This window comes from Colius striatus, chromosome 6 (genome assembly GCF_028858725.1).
Source record: "Colius striatus isolate bColStr4 chromosome 6, bColStr4.1.hap1, whole genome shotgun sequence".
NCBI classification, from domain to species: Eukaryota; Metazoa; Chordata; class Aves; order Coliiformes; family Coliidae; genus Colius; species Colius striatus.
The window spans coordinates 23,481,038-23,496,493 of NC_084764.1; the positions used below are offsets into that span (position 1 = coordinate 23,481,038).

The 15,456-nt window shown below is 37.7% G+C and overlaps 1 protein-coding gene across 3 annotated transcripts; it reads left to right on the forward strand.

Annotated features, from left to right (window-relative positions):
* Window positions 1-325: 325 nt before the first annotated feature.
* ATXN3 (ataxin 3) lies at window positions 326-13,706 on the forward strand. 3 transcript variants are annotated; one of them, XM_061998025.1, is made up of 11 exons: window positions 326-412; window positions 3,650-3,814; window positions 4,341-4,385; window positions 5,642-5,727; window positions 6,146-6,212; window positions 9,572-9,659; window positions 9,912-10,044; window positions 11,013-11,188; window positions 11,579-11,702; window positions 12,434-12,510; window positions 13,127-13,706. In XM_061998025.1, the coding sequence occupies exons 1-11, from the start codon at window positions 389-391 to the stop codon at window positions 13,219-13,221; spliced, it is 1,080 nt and encodes a 359-aa protein (XP_061854009.1). In that variant the 5' UTR covers window positions 326-388; the 3' UTR covers window positions 13,222-13,706. The 3 variants fall into 3 exon arrangements, with proteins under 3 accessions (XP_061854009.1, XP_061854011.1, XP_061854010.1); XM_061998027.1 differs by having other exon boundaries at window positions 11,583-11,702; window positions 13,127-13,226; XM_061998026.1 differs by lacking the exon at window positions 326-412 and adding an exon at window positions 1,325-1,408.
* Window positions 13,707-15,456: the final 1,750 nt, after the last annotated feature.

Below are 15,456 nucleotides of genomic sequence, written 5' to 3' on the forward strand. Positions count from 1 at the left end.
ACGGTGGAAGGGATAGGCGCTGCTGGACGCTTGCCGAACTTGGTTACTCGGCGAAATCTGCCCTTCCGAGGGAACGGGGAGTTCAGGGTGTTGTAGAACCCCTGCTAACAATGTGAGCAGAACAGGTAGCCCGGGTTTGTTTCGCTCTCCGGGCCGCGGCCTGCTCCTCTGACCCACGCGGCGCTGCGGAGCGCTGGGCCGCGCCGCGGGGTGCTCCCGGCCGGCGGAGGCGGATCAGCCTGGCGGCCTCCGCACCAGCAGGGGGCGCTGCTACGGCCGCCAGCTTCAGCCGGGCGGCCCAGCCTAGCAGAGGGTCGTCGAGCAAGGGAAGGTTTGATTGGCTGCCGAGCTCACGTGAGGTGGAGGGTGCTGGCGGTTGACAATAAACATGGAGTCGATCTTCCACGAGCGGGTGAGTGAGGGGTCGGGGGAGAACTTTGCTCTTTGTGGCCGGCGTCGGGGAACTTGTGTCATTAGGGTCAGGAGTGCGTTTCTTAGAGGAGCTGTTTGAGGGGGCGACGAGTTTCCTGTCCCTGCGCCGGCTGCGAGGCAGCCCCCGGTCCCTACGAGGTGCTCTTGGTTCCTGCCTGGCCGGGCCGTGCATGCCCAGTTCCTATCTTTGCTCTGGCTCCTCCACGGCAGCCTCGGGCTGGCAGGATGAGGCAGCGGTTCGGGGGACAGTTTGGGCTGGTGCCTGGGGCCCGACTCTGCTTGGCTCTGTGAAGCCTGCCGGCTCTCCGAGAAAGGAAACGTTGTTACTGGAGATCAAATAGAATCAGGGCAGAGTCTCAGCATTTCCTTTCGCATGGAGACTGCTTTTCATGACCTTTTAGAAATAGGCCTTGAGTATGGAAGGTGTAGGCTACGGCTGCTTGCATTTCTTGAGAGAGAACTGGTGTGGCTGGGAAATGAGCATACAGGAGAGTAGCGGCAGTCAAGGCTGTTTCTACGCTCTCAGATAATTCATCTAGCCTGGCTTGGTTGGGATTGGATAGCGAGCAGGGAAAGGGAGAGCTGTTAAGGAAATCCTAATTCATGTATTGTGCTTCTGTGTGCTGAACAGTGTTTCCTATTTTGGAACAGAAATGTTTCCACTAATTGTGATTCATCCAGGTTCCCAGATAGGAGCTATTTACATTTTAATGCTAGTCACGTGCAACTACCTGTTTTTGTGTGCTTTAACAACGTCTCTGCACCTTTATCCCATTAATACTTTTTTTTTTACACCATTCTCATGTGTGATGGTCAGTCTACTCGGCAAGTAAAGCAAGATAGTTGTGTCGCTTTCCTAAGTAATAATAAAATTTCTGTTCTGAAATTCAGTGAACCAGAGGAGCACGCTTTCAAACTAGGTTTTAGTTGCAAATCTTGGCAAGCATTCTGGTGTTAAACAGCTGATGTTCAGATGGTGAGTGTTGGATTTCAGCTTTTATGACCTCTCCAACAGTGACCTTGAGTTCCACTCTGATCTTATTTTCAAGTTCAAAACAAATATACTTTTTTCTTCTCTGGCTTAGCCTAATACATAGCAAAATAATAACTAATTTGCTTTCAAGTTTAATAACAAAACTGCTGAAATTGAAAGAGCATAATACATTCAAAGGTATAAAGTGATTATATTTGCAACAGGCTTCAGGGAAGGGGAGTGCAGTCCTGGGTGTCTCACATGTGACACGTGACTGCTCCCTAGATAGTGACAAAGCTATACCTGAATGCCCGTTTCAATTTGAAGTTGCAAATATTTTTATCTTCTTATTGTAGGGAGAATTTAACTGAACTTCTCATTTCTTATGGGGTATTTCCCCACAGCCTATCACCTGGAGTGCACTGTCTGTTCCTGTCAAAATATTTTAAGTGGTATTTCTACATGCAGACACCCACAACTGAATCTGCACACCTCAGATATTTTAGTAAAACGTGTAAAAAGTTTTAGTAAAAGTTTTTTAAAAACGTGATGTTTATAAAGGAAATTTAACAAAGCAAAGACCAAAGCAATGTTACATTTTTAACAGAGGAATGACAATGGCAGTAAGTAGAGCTCAAGAAACCCCTGTCTTAGAAGCTGATCTGTCCTTTGCTCAGAGACAAGTGCCTGCAAACACCACAATACATATCAGGATAGGTTTTAATGAGAGAATTACAGATTATGGAAAGATGCAGTGTTCTCTGCAGGCCAGGAAAAAAAATGAAATTGTAAGATCAGTTTTCTCTTGTGCATTTTGCACTTACTATGAATGAATGAGCTGGAGGAGGTTTCTGGATTCTGTTGGACCCTGGCTGTACAGCCAATCTAGTTTTAATAACTCATTTCTCAATTGAGAGATGAAGCCCTAGGATGAGTCTGTAATCTGGAGTAAAGGGAACTTTCAGGGGCCCTGCTGTAAGGGAGATTATATGAGATCTGTGCACATGATTTGTATGAGGCTTTCAGGGAAGTTTAAAGTCTCCAAGGCATACTCTTGTATTCTTAGTTTCTGTGGGTTTGGCAGCAGCAAAGGGTCTTCCTTTATTTTTGTGGAGTGGTTTTAGTTTTGTTTTTAATGCAATGTATGCATATTAAAATTCTTAATGTAAATAAATGGGGACTATTCAAAGCAAAAGAGAAAAGCAAGACTTTGATGTTGATCTTGTCTTGCACTTCTAGTTCAAATATTTTAAAGAAGGGTTGCTTTCTGTGGAAAACTGATTGGGATAGAGTTTTTTTTGTTTGGTTTTGCGTTTTATAGGAAGGCAGTACTTTTTCTGGACTTACAAAAATGATGGAGCCTGACAGGCATTCATTCAGATGAGATTTTTTAAAAATTTGTGCTACAAAATCGACTGGCATTTCTAATTTACTCATTTTTATTTTGTATTGACAGTCTAATAATGTTATATTACATTTCTATTATCTTCAGTATGCTCAATATGCAACAAAATATCTGAAGTGTTTTCTATTTTAATGATTTATTAACAACTTTAATTATTTAATATGGTTAATGTCATTTTTTTTTCTTGCCACCTGATCATTGTAAGCAAGATTTTAGAGTCGATAGTATTAGCTTCTTTTACCTGTACATAAATTTAATGTGGAAGATGAGCTTTACTGTTTCTCTAGGTTTTTAATCACTTTCTTGGCAATAAACAAATTGGTTATAATCTGAACCGAGTCATCTAAAATGGAGGAAATGAGTTCTGTAGATGTATACTTGTAAATCTCTCCAGAGACCTACTATTGCCTTTTTGTTTAGCCACGTGGGGAGAGCAGGTTGCCAAATAGCCATACCTGGCAGAGAAGAAAAGTTAAAAAAGAATGAGAGCTTCTGTTGCAGAAGAAATTTGTTATTGGGAAGTAGAGACCTGAACAGTTTCCTTTCCATACAGGTGTGATTTGAAAGCTGAGACAATCCATTTGACAGTCTTTGTTATAACATTTTTATACAAAATTTATTTCCTTTCGGGAAATAAAGTAGTATGTGTGTTGGGTCTTTTTCCCATCAAATTTATGAGAGGGTTATATTCTGTAGCTTGCAGTGTAACATCTGAAGAATATATGGCTTTCTTGATCAGTGGGGAGGGCAGAAGTTTGCTAGAGTGAAACGGCTGAGTCATTTTACAAAGTAAAACATTAACTTTTTGTTGACTTTTTTTTTTCTTTTTCCAATGTTAGCAAGAAGGCTCATTGTGTGCTCAGCACTGTCTGAATAATTTGCTACAAGGAGAATATTTCAGTCCTGTTGAGTTATCCTCTATTGCACAGCAGTTGGATGAGGAAGAAAGAATGAGAATGGCAGAGGGAGGAGTGTCTAGTGAAGAGTATAGAACATTTTTACAGGTAAAATCATCTTAATTTGAAGTTACTTGCTATTTGCCTGAATTCTGATGCTGTATAGCACAGACATGCTATTTTTTAATAGCTAGAGAAGATTAATTTCCTACTGCTAAAACTTCTTAAATGTATAGGCCTTTTCATTCATGCACCTTAAATTTGGCTTTTTCAAATGTTACTAGTCCAACTTTACAATAATTCTACAAAAAGCTATGTGATCTTCATCTTATAGGTAGGTCAGGCATGGCAAGGAGGATCAGCAGTTTGCTGATAGAGATAGCCAGAGATAGAGAGAGGAACAAAAGTTCCCATGCCTGTCTGTCCTTTAAGCACTGATCATATCTAATTTAAAAATTTGAATTCTTAATTAATAAGCTTATTTGGGTGTTGTAGTCAGTCTTACAATCTAGGACATATTGAGTTGTTCCTTTAAGTATGTGCAGTTATATTTATTTTCAAAACAGAATTATTTCTGATGTTTTATGCTTACACTTTTTTCCCCTTTTCTCTCTCCCAACCTCACACTGAGCAGCAGCCTTCTGTAAATATGGATGATAGTGGATTCTTCTCAATTCAAGTAAGCATGGCTCTACACAGGCAGAATTTTTTATTTATGCAATATATGTGCTCTCATATAATTTAAATGGCATTGAGCTTTTCCATCTAGTTTCCAGTTTATATATAGGCTTAGTGAGTCTAAATGCTGGACTTCTAAGTCTTCGGAGTATTTTCCATTAAGGGCAGTGACTTGGCAGTTCTTCAGTTCATGGGCCTCAAACACACACCATAAAAGCATGAATTCCTAAACTGTGAAATGACACCTGCTGACAATAAGCTTGATTTCTAAGTTGTTTCTTGCAGGCATTTAGATGTAGACCTTGATTCACAGACTATAGATGAAAAAGCAATCTTGAGATTGTCTTCTCAAATTCTAGACTGTAAAGCCCTTGGTATTGTTTACAGGGTTATCACAGACTCACAGAATGGAAAAAACTGCAATATCTGCATTCCAATTTAATACACTCCAGACACTTTAGAGATTTTTTTGTTTGTTTGTTTAAAGGACCATGATGGAAAAGTAAATAATAAATACTTAACCCAGAACAACAACAACAAAGTGTATTGAACACCACATTAGGGTTTGTGTCAAGGTTAGAGCTACAGGCAATGCATTGCACCTTTGGCTGGCTCCCAGGCTTTCAGGGGTGTTTGGCAATGTCCCAGAATCCCTTGAGAGCCGCACTTCTGCGGGGCAAGGTAGGGCTGTTTTTCTCTTCAGTGGAAAAACCATTAACAATTTGGCATTTCTTGTTGTCTTGATTTTGCTGCTTAAATGTTGAAGCTGAGAAAAAAAATGTTTCCTCATATTCTACTTTTTTTGTCTTGTCATTGCTTTGCTCACTACATAGTTGACTTGCTGAAAGGAATATTATTTGTTAATGTAAAATTTCTTAACAGCATTATTTCAGATAGCTCTAAAGGATTACTGTAAAAGAGTTTGGGATATTGTATTTGACCGATCCTGTGGCAATCTCCAATAGTTACTGTGGGGAAGTATAACAAGGAGGACTGAGAGCAGAACAGTACATTAAGGGCAAAGAGACGATCCCGATTTTGTCACTTCCCCTCAGAGACTGTATGTCTGTCATATTTGTGTGTAGATTCGTGACAGCTGCATTTTGAGTAAAGTAAGATTCCTACCAGTGTTTTGAAGTTTTAAGAACAGTGTAATTGTGTGCAGCAGCTAAGATGATTATATTGCTTAAATTTAGATTTGACTAGTTTCACTCATGAAATAAGTGGTGATGTTTTTGTTTGGTTTTTTTTTAACAGGTTATAAGCAATGCCTTGAAAGTTTGGGGTTTAGAACTAATCCTCTTCAACAGCCCAGAGTATCAGAGGCTTGGGATTGACCCTATGTAAGAATTTTGGGTTTTTTTAGCGCCTTGCTTTAATTTTACAGAAAAAGAATGCTCTTAATCTATGACTCAAATCTTTCTTTAAAATTACTATGTAGAGCTCTGTTGCATTCCAATGTTTTTTATTATCCCTTCTGTCTTTAATTTATTTCCTTTTGGGGATGTGTGGGCATCTGTCCTCAGTGCCTTCATGCTATCTCAGTATCTGTGGCATCACAGGTATATGGAGATTTCAGTAATGTTGACAACTTCCTCAATGTTACAAAAGCAGTATGAGTACTCTAACATCATCTGTTGTATTACTGAAATTTTATTATATCTGTTTAAATTTAGTGATAGCAAAGAATTTAAATGTTAATATGCACTCCAACATTAAAGTACTTAATTTTATCTATACCTTTTGTTTTTCTTTTTACAGAAATGAAAAATCATTTATTTGTAATTATAAGGAACACTGGTTTACAGTTCGAAAGTTAGGAAAACAGGTGACATTGTCTTTTTTTTTTTAACTTAAAAGTCGAATTCAGAATGGGGGTGGAAAAGTGGTTGGGAGTGGACCATGTGTTGGCCTTGTGCAAGCTTTTGTTCCAGTTTGCTTTAATAGTACCCCTTATTAAAAAGGAGGGGAAAGAAAAAGAGTAAATATTTGTTAATCACAAAAATTCTAGGCAGCTTTTTATGAATGTAATTCTGGAGAAAGACCTTAATATCAATTCCCCAGTGAATCCATCCTCTAAGGGAGCTGCAGCTCTGGTAGAAAAGACGTCACACAAACTCTTTCATTTCTGCCTGAAAAATAGCAGAAAAGCCGCACTGGGAGGAGAGGGAAGTCCTACACAAGGATTAGGATCCCTATAGAATGCAAACTTCTTATAACACACTAAATTATTATAAAAATAATTTTGCTTGTTTAAATGAACAGTAGGTATAAGAAAAAGTTTGCATTTCAGATGTAGTCATCATAGAATAGTAGGAGTTGGCAGGGACCTCTAGAGATCATCTAGTCTAACCCTCTGCTAAAGCAAGTTCACCTAGATCAGGTCACACAGGAACTGCATCCAGGTGGGTTTTGTAAACCTCCAGAGAAGGAGACTCCACACCCTCCCTGGGCAGCCTGTGCCAGGGCTCCATTACTCTCATGGGAAAGAAAATTTTCCTTATGTTTAAGTGGAACTTTTCATGTTCTGGGTTTTGTCCATTGCCCGTTGTCCTGTCACTAGAAAAAAGTGTTGTCCCATTGTCTTAACATACACTTTTTAAACATTAATGAGATACTTCCTTAGTCTTCTCCAAGCTAAACAGTTCCTGCAGCCTTTCCTCATGAGAAAGATGCTCCAGTCCCCTGATCATCTTAGTGGCCCTCTGCTGGACTCTCTTTAGAAGTTCCCTCTCTCTTGAGCTGGGGAGCCCAGAACTGGACTCCAGATGAGGCCTCACCAGGGCAGAGGGGAAAAAGAACCTTCCTCAACCTCCTGGACACAAACTTCTTAATGCACCCCAGAATACTATTGGCCTTTTTGGCCACGAGTGCACATTGCTGGCTCATGGTTAGTTTGTCATCAACCAGGATTTCCAGGTGTCTCTCTGCAGAGCTGCTCTCCAGCAGGTCAATCCCCAACCTGTACTGGTGCATGGGGTTGCTCCTTCCCAGATGCAGGACTCTGCACTTTTCCTTGTTGAACCTCATGAGGTTCCTCTCTGCCCAACTCTCAAGCCGGTTGAGAACCTGCTGAATGGCAACACAGCCTCTGGTGAACCAGCCAGTCCTCCCAGTTTGGTGTCATCAGTGAACTTGTTGGGAGTACACTGTGAACCGACTCCTATGGAACTCCACTGGCCACAACTTGACTTGGCTCTATTGATCACCACTCTCTGGGCTCTGTCATTCAGCTAGTTCTCAATCCACCTCGCTGTCCACTCATCCAATTCACACTGCCTGAGCTTTCTGATGAGGATATAATGGGAGATGGAGTCAAAAGCCTTGCTGAAGTCATGGTAGATGACATAATAAATATTAATATTTAAGAGGATATCAGGATAAGGTTGGGGAAAGTAACATCACAGCTTTGCACTATTTTAGAAAACATTTGGAAATAGTTGCACTACAAGTATATGGTAGATATCTAACTGAAGTTACATCTGTGTCCTTTCTAACACCAGTGCAGTTTTTTATTTCAGTAGCAAATTATTGTTCCGGATCATACTGCATAAGCTTTTATGCAACATAAGCTGGTTTTGTGTTTGGTTTTTTTCAGGGTTTGGTTTGTTGTTGTTGTTTTTTTTTTTCCATAGAGTATGTTTATGAAATAAACTTCTAGATTCTACATTAGTGGACAGGTGTGTCTCTAACCATTTGGTTCATTTTGTAAGTTGTGGTTATCTGTGTTGTCATCCAGATTAAAAATCAGCAAACAAAAAACCCAAACTTTTCTTTTAAAAAAAAAATCACCTGTGGGTAAACAAGCTCTGCTTTTCTGCTTTAGTTTAAAAGTATTGCTAATGTTTACAGACGGTTTTTGTATATTTGATATTGAAAAGGCTGAATGGTCTCTTAAAAGTATAGGCGTATTCCTTATTATATATACACAAGTGTATTGGGTGATATTTAGTAAGAGAGAACATTTTAGGCTAGAATCCTATGTTAGAGAGGGGATGTCTTTTGCTTATATATATGACTTGTAACCACATGAAGACAATGCTAGGTGTCTTTTTTCCGTAGTGTAATGAAAAAAGATAGACAGAATAGATTGATTTAGATTTTATCTGCTTGTCTTCTGTTACAGTTAAAACAAGATTAGTTTACCAGAGCGTCCTCTTCAATATTCCCATTTACAAGTTTGTCTGTATTCTGTTCATTATATTTGTTTACATAACTTTTTATCCCTCTCTCCTACACTATTGGTCTTCTTACCCTTTCCTAGTGGCAAAGAGTGATTTTGACAAATTAAGTGACTCAATGTCAAGAATGATAGTCACTTACCTGTATTCCAGGTTAATTATAATATGGGCCTGACCACAAGTGTATGACTGCATAGATGGAAGTTTGGGTCAATAAATGCATTTTTTGTGAGTGGAGATATAATTCTCCTTCTGCTGTCCAAAATGGTGCTTCTTGGCTAAAACTGGATAATCTTGAACGAGTATGTGGGGTTTTAAAGGCAGAATATTTTGTTGTACATGTTGAATATGTTTTGTCTCTAGAAGAATAATTATAAATGGCTAATTGTCCCAAGGAACTGAAAATTATGTATATATATTTCTCGAGTGTCTCCTGTCCTAATATTATGCTGTACTATCAGCATATTCAATTTGAGATAATTTTTCTTAATTTTTAAATTTAGAAGTAAACAATAGTTTTCGGCATCACCAGCTATTAAAGGCAGATTATTTAATGGAGGTATTTCACAGAAAGAATACAACTTATCTTTCCTGTATCTGTTAATTTTTTAAGATACAGCATTAACTTAGAAGGGGTTTCTTCTTTCAGTAGTCTCTCAACAGATCTAAGACTAGGATTAAGCAGAATTACATCTGAAATATTTCTTCTACTCTTATATTTTGATTTATCTGTTTTAATCTGTTTGTTTCATACCAGCGTTCAGTAATAGTAGAGAGCATGCAGGAATTGCCTGACTTCAACTAACTCCTGTTAGCTGAAGAGTATTTGAAGGGTAACCTTTAGAAATATGGTATTGTGCTTCAAAAGACTAATTTGATAGTTTATTTCACTAGATTTATTTGGATATTCCATCATAGAAAATGACCACAATGTGCAGAAATGGATTACCAAGTAATCTTTTTGCTAATTTGTTCTCTCAAATCTTTTTTTTTTTCTTAATTACAGTGGTTTAACTTGAACTCTCTGTTGATGGGTCCAGAACTAATATCAGATACATATCTTGCACTTTTCTTGGCTCAATTACAACAGGAAGGTAATAGTAACTCGCAGATGTTAAATGTCATTAATTAAAATTAGGTAATAATCATTCTTTATTAGACCTTATGTATTCAGTTAACTGCCCTTAGTTTTACAATTGAAATAGTGAAATAACCCAAGTCCTTATAATAAAAGGTAGAGCCTTACATTGTAATTAATTGTACATCATTACGTTTCATGCAGTGTGCATTTTGGAGTGTTGATGCATACACCTTAATGCTGTAGACTTACAATTTCTTTTTCTCAGGTTACTCCATATTTGTAGTAAAAGGTGACCTGCCAGATTGTGAGGCTGATCAGCTATTGCAGATGATTCGGGTACAGCAGATGCAGCGACCAAAACTAATTGGAGAAGAGACAGCACAGGCGAGAGATCAGAGGTAAGATAAAGAGAGATTTAGTTGTAATAATGTTCAGTATGATGATTTCCATGATTAATATCTACATGGGGACAACTCTTTTAAGTAGTAAAGAGACATACCTTTAATGCAATATGCATGCTGCTGTTGCACACAGCAAAAGCAAGACAGTACACTACAAATGATGTGGTTTTAAGTGGGTAAAAAATACCTTAATAAGGATTCAGTCTTTCTGTGTGCTGAAGTGTTCTATGATGCAGATTTTTATCTTCACAATTAACAAGACTGGCTTGTGCATTCTGCCGTAAGTAGGAAAGAATCTGGATTCATACAACATATTCCCTTTTGGAATAATTTCATCCTAAGTGTTGTGGTGCTGCTGTGTTGTGATGCATACTGCTAATAGAAAACATCCTTAATAAGCACATAAAGTACTACTTCTGCAACAATTTAATCGCATTTTAGTAGTGAATAAACTGCATATTGATAAAAGGGTTTAAAGCTTTTCAGAGGAATTAGTTATTATTTCTTTGACTTTGTAAAGGTAAACTTGTGTTGTAAATTGATGGAAGAAACTACTTGGCAGTAACTTGGAAACTTTGTACAGTTTACAGAGGATCTGTTGCTCTAGTGTCATCATCAGAGTTTCCTAAGAGGGAGACCAAATGTACTATTTTTCTGCTGGTGTTAACTGTTTAAATAGTAATATATTATTGCTTTTTGTAGGCATATTACTTTCAAAGTTTTTCCTCTCAGACCTTCTTGTCAACATGTGCATGGGTGTAGAGTTCAGTATTTCTTATTTTTTAGAGCTGCAAGTTCTGCTTGCAGCCCTTTTGTGCTTTTTTTATATAGAAATGTAGATTTTTTTTTATATAACAGCTTTTCACAATAGAGAGTTAAATCAGCAGAAAATATTCACTTTAAATCTCACAGTAAAAGGTAATATATTCTGTTTGAATTCTGCCATAAATGTATTAATTTCACAGACTACCCCGAAGTGATGTGGACCAAGCAATAGAAATCAACCATCCTTTTGATGGTACAGGCATGTTAGATGAAGACGAAGAGAATTTTCAAAGAGCACTGGCTCTAAGTAGGCAGGAAATTGATATGGAGGATGAAGAAGCTGATCTTCGCAGAGCCATTCAACTCAGCATGCAAGGTGGAGTGCTTATGCTCTTACAGTGTTGATGTCACTTATGCTTTAGGTAGCTACTGAAATCAGTTTGTCAGCCTCTTCTGACAAAGAGTGACTTTGAGGCATGGAAGGGCAATCCAGAATTTCTTGTGGCTATCTCTTTTTGGCTTTAAAAAGAGTTGTAACTTTCATGTTAGCATTCATTATTAGGAAGCAAGAACAAATTGTCAAAGGGTGGCAGAAGGGAAGGGTCCTAAGGTTAAAAGGACAGATAGTGTCAAATGAAGTTAGCCTAGGTGCTTATTTTTCCAACAAGTCTCTTTCTACCTCTCAGGTTTGAAGACGTTTTCTTAAGCTATATTTTGTTTAGTAATTTTACCATAATTAGTAGGATGTGGCATGTTCTTGTTTTAGGTAGTCGTCGAAGTGAATTCTCAGAGTCATTACTACAGAATGCTCCTCAGTTGCCTCACACCAGTCAGACAGACTCCCTTTCTTCAGAAGAACTGCGAAGGAGAAGACAAGCATATTTTGAAAAGTAAAGTAGTCGATAGAAAACTGCATGTGGAAATACACATAATATTTTTCAGTACTTTTGGGGCATGGATGAGTTTCGTACAAAGTTCCAGTTTAACTTACCTCTCTGTTCCTAACAGTGTGTGGCTTCTACTATTCCCACATGCTATTTCCTACAAAGAAAAGAACCTGGTAAATAGAGGTCTGTTAGTAATGTGACCTCAGTCTTATGAAGAAAGAAGACACATGAGTTATAAAAGTATTTGAAATGACATCCTGTAAATTTCTGTAGCTATCTTCATGAAGAAAAGTATTCTTTCTCTAAGATTTTGCTTCTGGTAATGATGCATTGAATGTGCATCACTGGAAAGCATTCTGTGGTTTATGCTGCCATTCTGGACTGTTTTATTCCGTAGCTGGGGTATTGTTGTAGTTCTTCATATCACTGCCTCCTAGTGGTGGAGGAAATAAAGACCAGGAGGAAATGCTTTGGATGGGAGGAGTTAGACTTTGCATGAGAGGATAAGGATACAGAACATCTCAAATTTGTGAAAATAGTATTGTGCCTTGGAGTATAATATTGGGAAGATAGGTGTCTGAAGGTTAGCAGGGTGAAATGATTGAAGAGATTTTAGTTGCAGGGATGTTACACCAAACAGCTGCTTCTGCTCACTCTGGGCCTTCCTTACTATGAAATAGATACAGATCCCATACTGACGCTAATCTTCTCCTACAAATTTATAACATTTTCAGGCAGCAACAGCAGCTACAGCAGCAAGATCAGACACGAAACGTGTGTGATAAGCCAAGTGTTACGGACGCTGTCTCTGGTATTGTTTTTTAAACTCATTTCCTTTTTACTCTTGTGTGATGCTCTATTTCCAAACTTTCCTTGTCAGCCTACTTCCTCACTTCAGCAAGCATTCAATGTATCACAGCCATTATTCTTGTTGGTAGTGAAAGTGAGGATCACTTTCTTCAAAAAAGTTCTATTCTGCTGTAAATATCAAGATCCTGTTTCAAAGTGAAGAGTGTTACTGTTAGGCTACGTGAGTTCTGGCTTTGGTTTTTGTTCTTTTGTTTGACTTGAGCATTTTCTGATCTTTTGGATTTGTGCCAAGAATTTGTTTTCTGAATGACTTATGAAGTTGTATGATAAACTTGGAGTAATACATGACAAAATAACCAGTTTTGAGCAGAAGTAGTATTAGACCTTAGCAGTATTAGGTATTGGTGATCCAAAATTAATATGTATTACTTGTTACAAATTGACCATTGTTGATGGAAAGCAAAGTACAAAGTGATTTTAGAAACACAAAAGCTAAAACCAGTTTTGGGAGTAGGGTGGAAATAGATGTGGACAAAAGACACAACAAAAGCATTTAACTAGAATTGAGACCTCGATCTGTGCATTTATTGCAACTTAAATACCTTTATTTTTTTTAGGAGGTGATATGAGTGAAGAAGACATGCTTCAAGCAGCCATGAATATGTCTCTGGAATCTGTTAAAAATCACTTGGATACTGAAGAGGAGAAATGACATCACTTTTTTTTTTTTTTCCCTCTCATTGACAAAACACTAAATCTCCATTATAATTTTACTGTGTGGATATTGCACAAGAAGGGTTCATTTCAGAGTTCTGGCAGCAGGAATGAAATGGGCTGGAGGTCAGAGTTTAGAGGGAATCTGAATACAAAGAAGATTGCACTAATTTAGGAAACTGTAGCACTCCTACTACAGAACATCTGTTCATAAAGTGGCTGTATTGAAATTACTTAAACTATTCACATGAACAAAGTTAGACACATATAGCATCTATATCTTGCATTGAAAAAGCAAGTTTAAATTGTTTTAAAGAATTCTATAGAGAATGCAACAGGTGCTGAAAACCAGTCAACTGATTTCCTTCAGTACTAATGGAAAATAGATACAGGTAGTAAGTCATGCTCATAAATGACCACATTCTTTATAAGAAATATCTTAAAATGGAAAAAATATAGTTTCTGTTTATCTTAGATAATTTATTTTGTGATTGTTTCTTGTGAATTACTTAATAGCAACTTTTCCATCCTACTGCCCACTTTTGAAATAACCCATTTTGCAGGGTAAACATGAATTCATGAATTTCATACTCTGCAAGTCAAGAGAAAATCTTGAGTGTATTGTTATGATGTTACTCCTGAATCTTTCAGTGACTTCTGACCTTCTAACACTTTCTGGTTTTACTTTCAGTCCCAACTGTAAAATACTGAGATCCCTGTTTAAAGGAGGATTTTTGCATTGCCCTATTGTCTTTTGGCAGATAACTTGCCTTCTTTGGTTTTTTTACTTACTTTTTATGCTCTTTCTAGTTATGCCACTCTTTGCTATAAAACTAACATATAATCAGTTGGGTTAAACATGTTTTCTACCTCTTCTGGAGTCTTTTTTCCTCTTGGAGCTCATCCCTTCATTCTGGCTTTTCAGTATGAAAGACCTGTAAGTAAGTCTAGGAGAAAGGAGGAGGGGATTCAGGTGCCATAAAGTCAGTGCCACACACAGAAGGCTCATTCCTGCGGTCCGAAATGACCCCTGTGCAAGTAGCTCTTTTAAGAGTGAATATTTAATGTCTGTGTGGATGTTCTTTCTGAAATGCTTTTTACAAGTGTCTGTCAGAATGTTACAGCTTTTTCAGAAATGGCCTTTATTCATGCACCTTACAATTTTTTTACCATGATGTTTCTCATCCCGAGAAAACCTGGGGAGCAAAGTATGTGAGAGAGCTTACACTATTGGTTGCGAGATGTTGGCTTTGATATTCAGGATGAATGTGTAACAGGGTGACCAAACCTGAATTTCAACTTCAGTGCAACAATTGAGATACGTTTCATTTTCCTCAATGGTGCTTGAAATACAAATTCTGTTTACATATAAATTATAGGGGAATACATTGTAGATAAGACTATGTAAGCTATGGTCCACTTAATGTATTAACAGCACAGGCATTCTAAGGATCTTTTGAAGAAAACCACAAATTTCTTTATCAAATTTCTTTATAAAGTTATATTATGGCACAATAGTAACATTAAATTAAAATTAGTATGAAATGAGTGGTAGCTAGGTGGAAGTATACGTTCAGCATCAGGTGGTACTGTACATGAAAGGGCTCTTAACTCTCAGTAAAGATTTGTTTACAGCAATGGTTTCTTGATAGCTTAGGATATTACTATAGTATGCATAATTGGGCTAAATTCTGTTTTCCTTACCTGTGTGCTGAATTTCCACCAATGTCACCAGAACCAGTGGTATGCGTAAGACAATACGGTTTTAACTTCAGACAGCACTACTTTTTAAAACTTGATTTTAAATGTTGTCTTTCATGCACATTATAATGAATATCTGTAATGTCTCAAATTAATACAGGTAAACAATGGCTTTAAAAGTCCATGTGTGCATATGCCATTTTGAAATTCTAGATTTTTCAGGATGTAAATTTCTGCTTTCAGTTCAAAAATTAAATTAAATTGAAACCAGGAATCTCTACAGCACTGAATTATTTCTTTGCTCATCTCAACATTATCCACAGCTTTAACTTCCCTTCTTTTGTTGTGCCATAAACTGATTCTGAAATGAGATTCTCATTTTTATAAGTAGGTATAGGCTGGCAATTTGGTATCAGTACTTGGAACCTGGACCTTTTATCCTCTATTCTAAGAATATAATGAAAAATGTTTATTTCCATAGCTATGTAGTGTAGCAGCCCTAAATTAAAAGAATCTAAGCCCCTTGAATTGC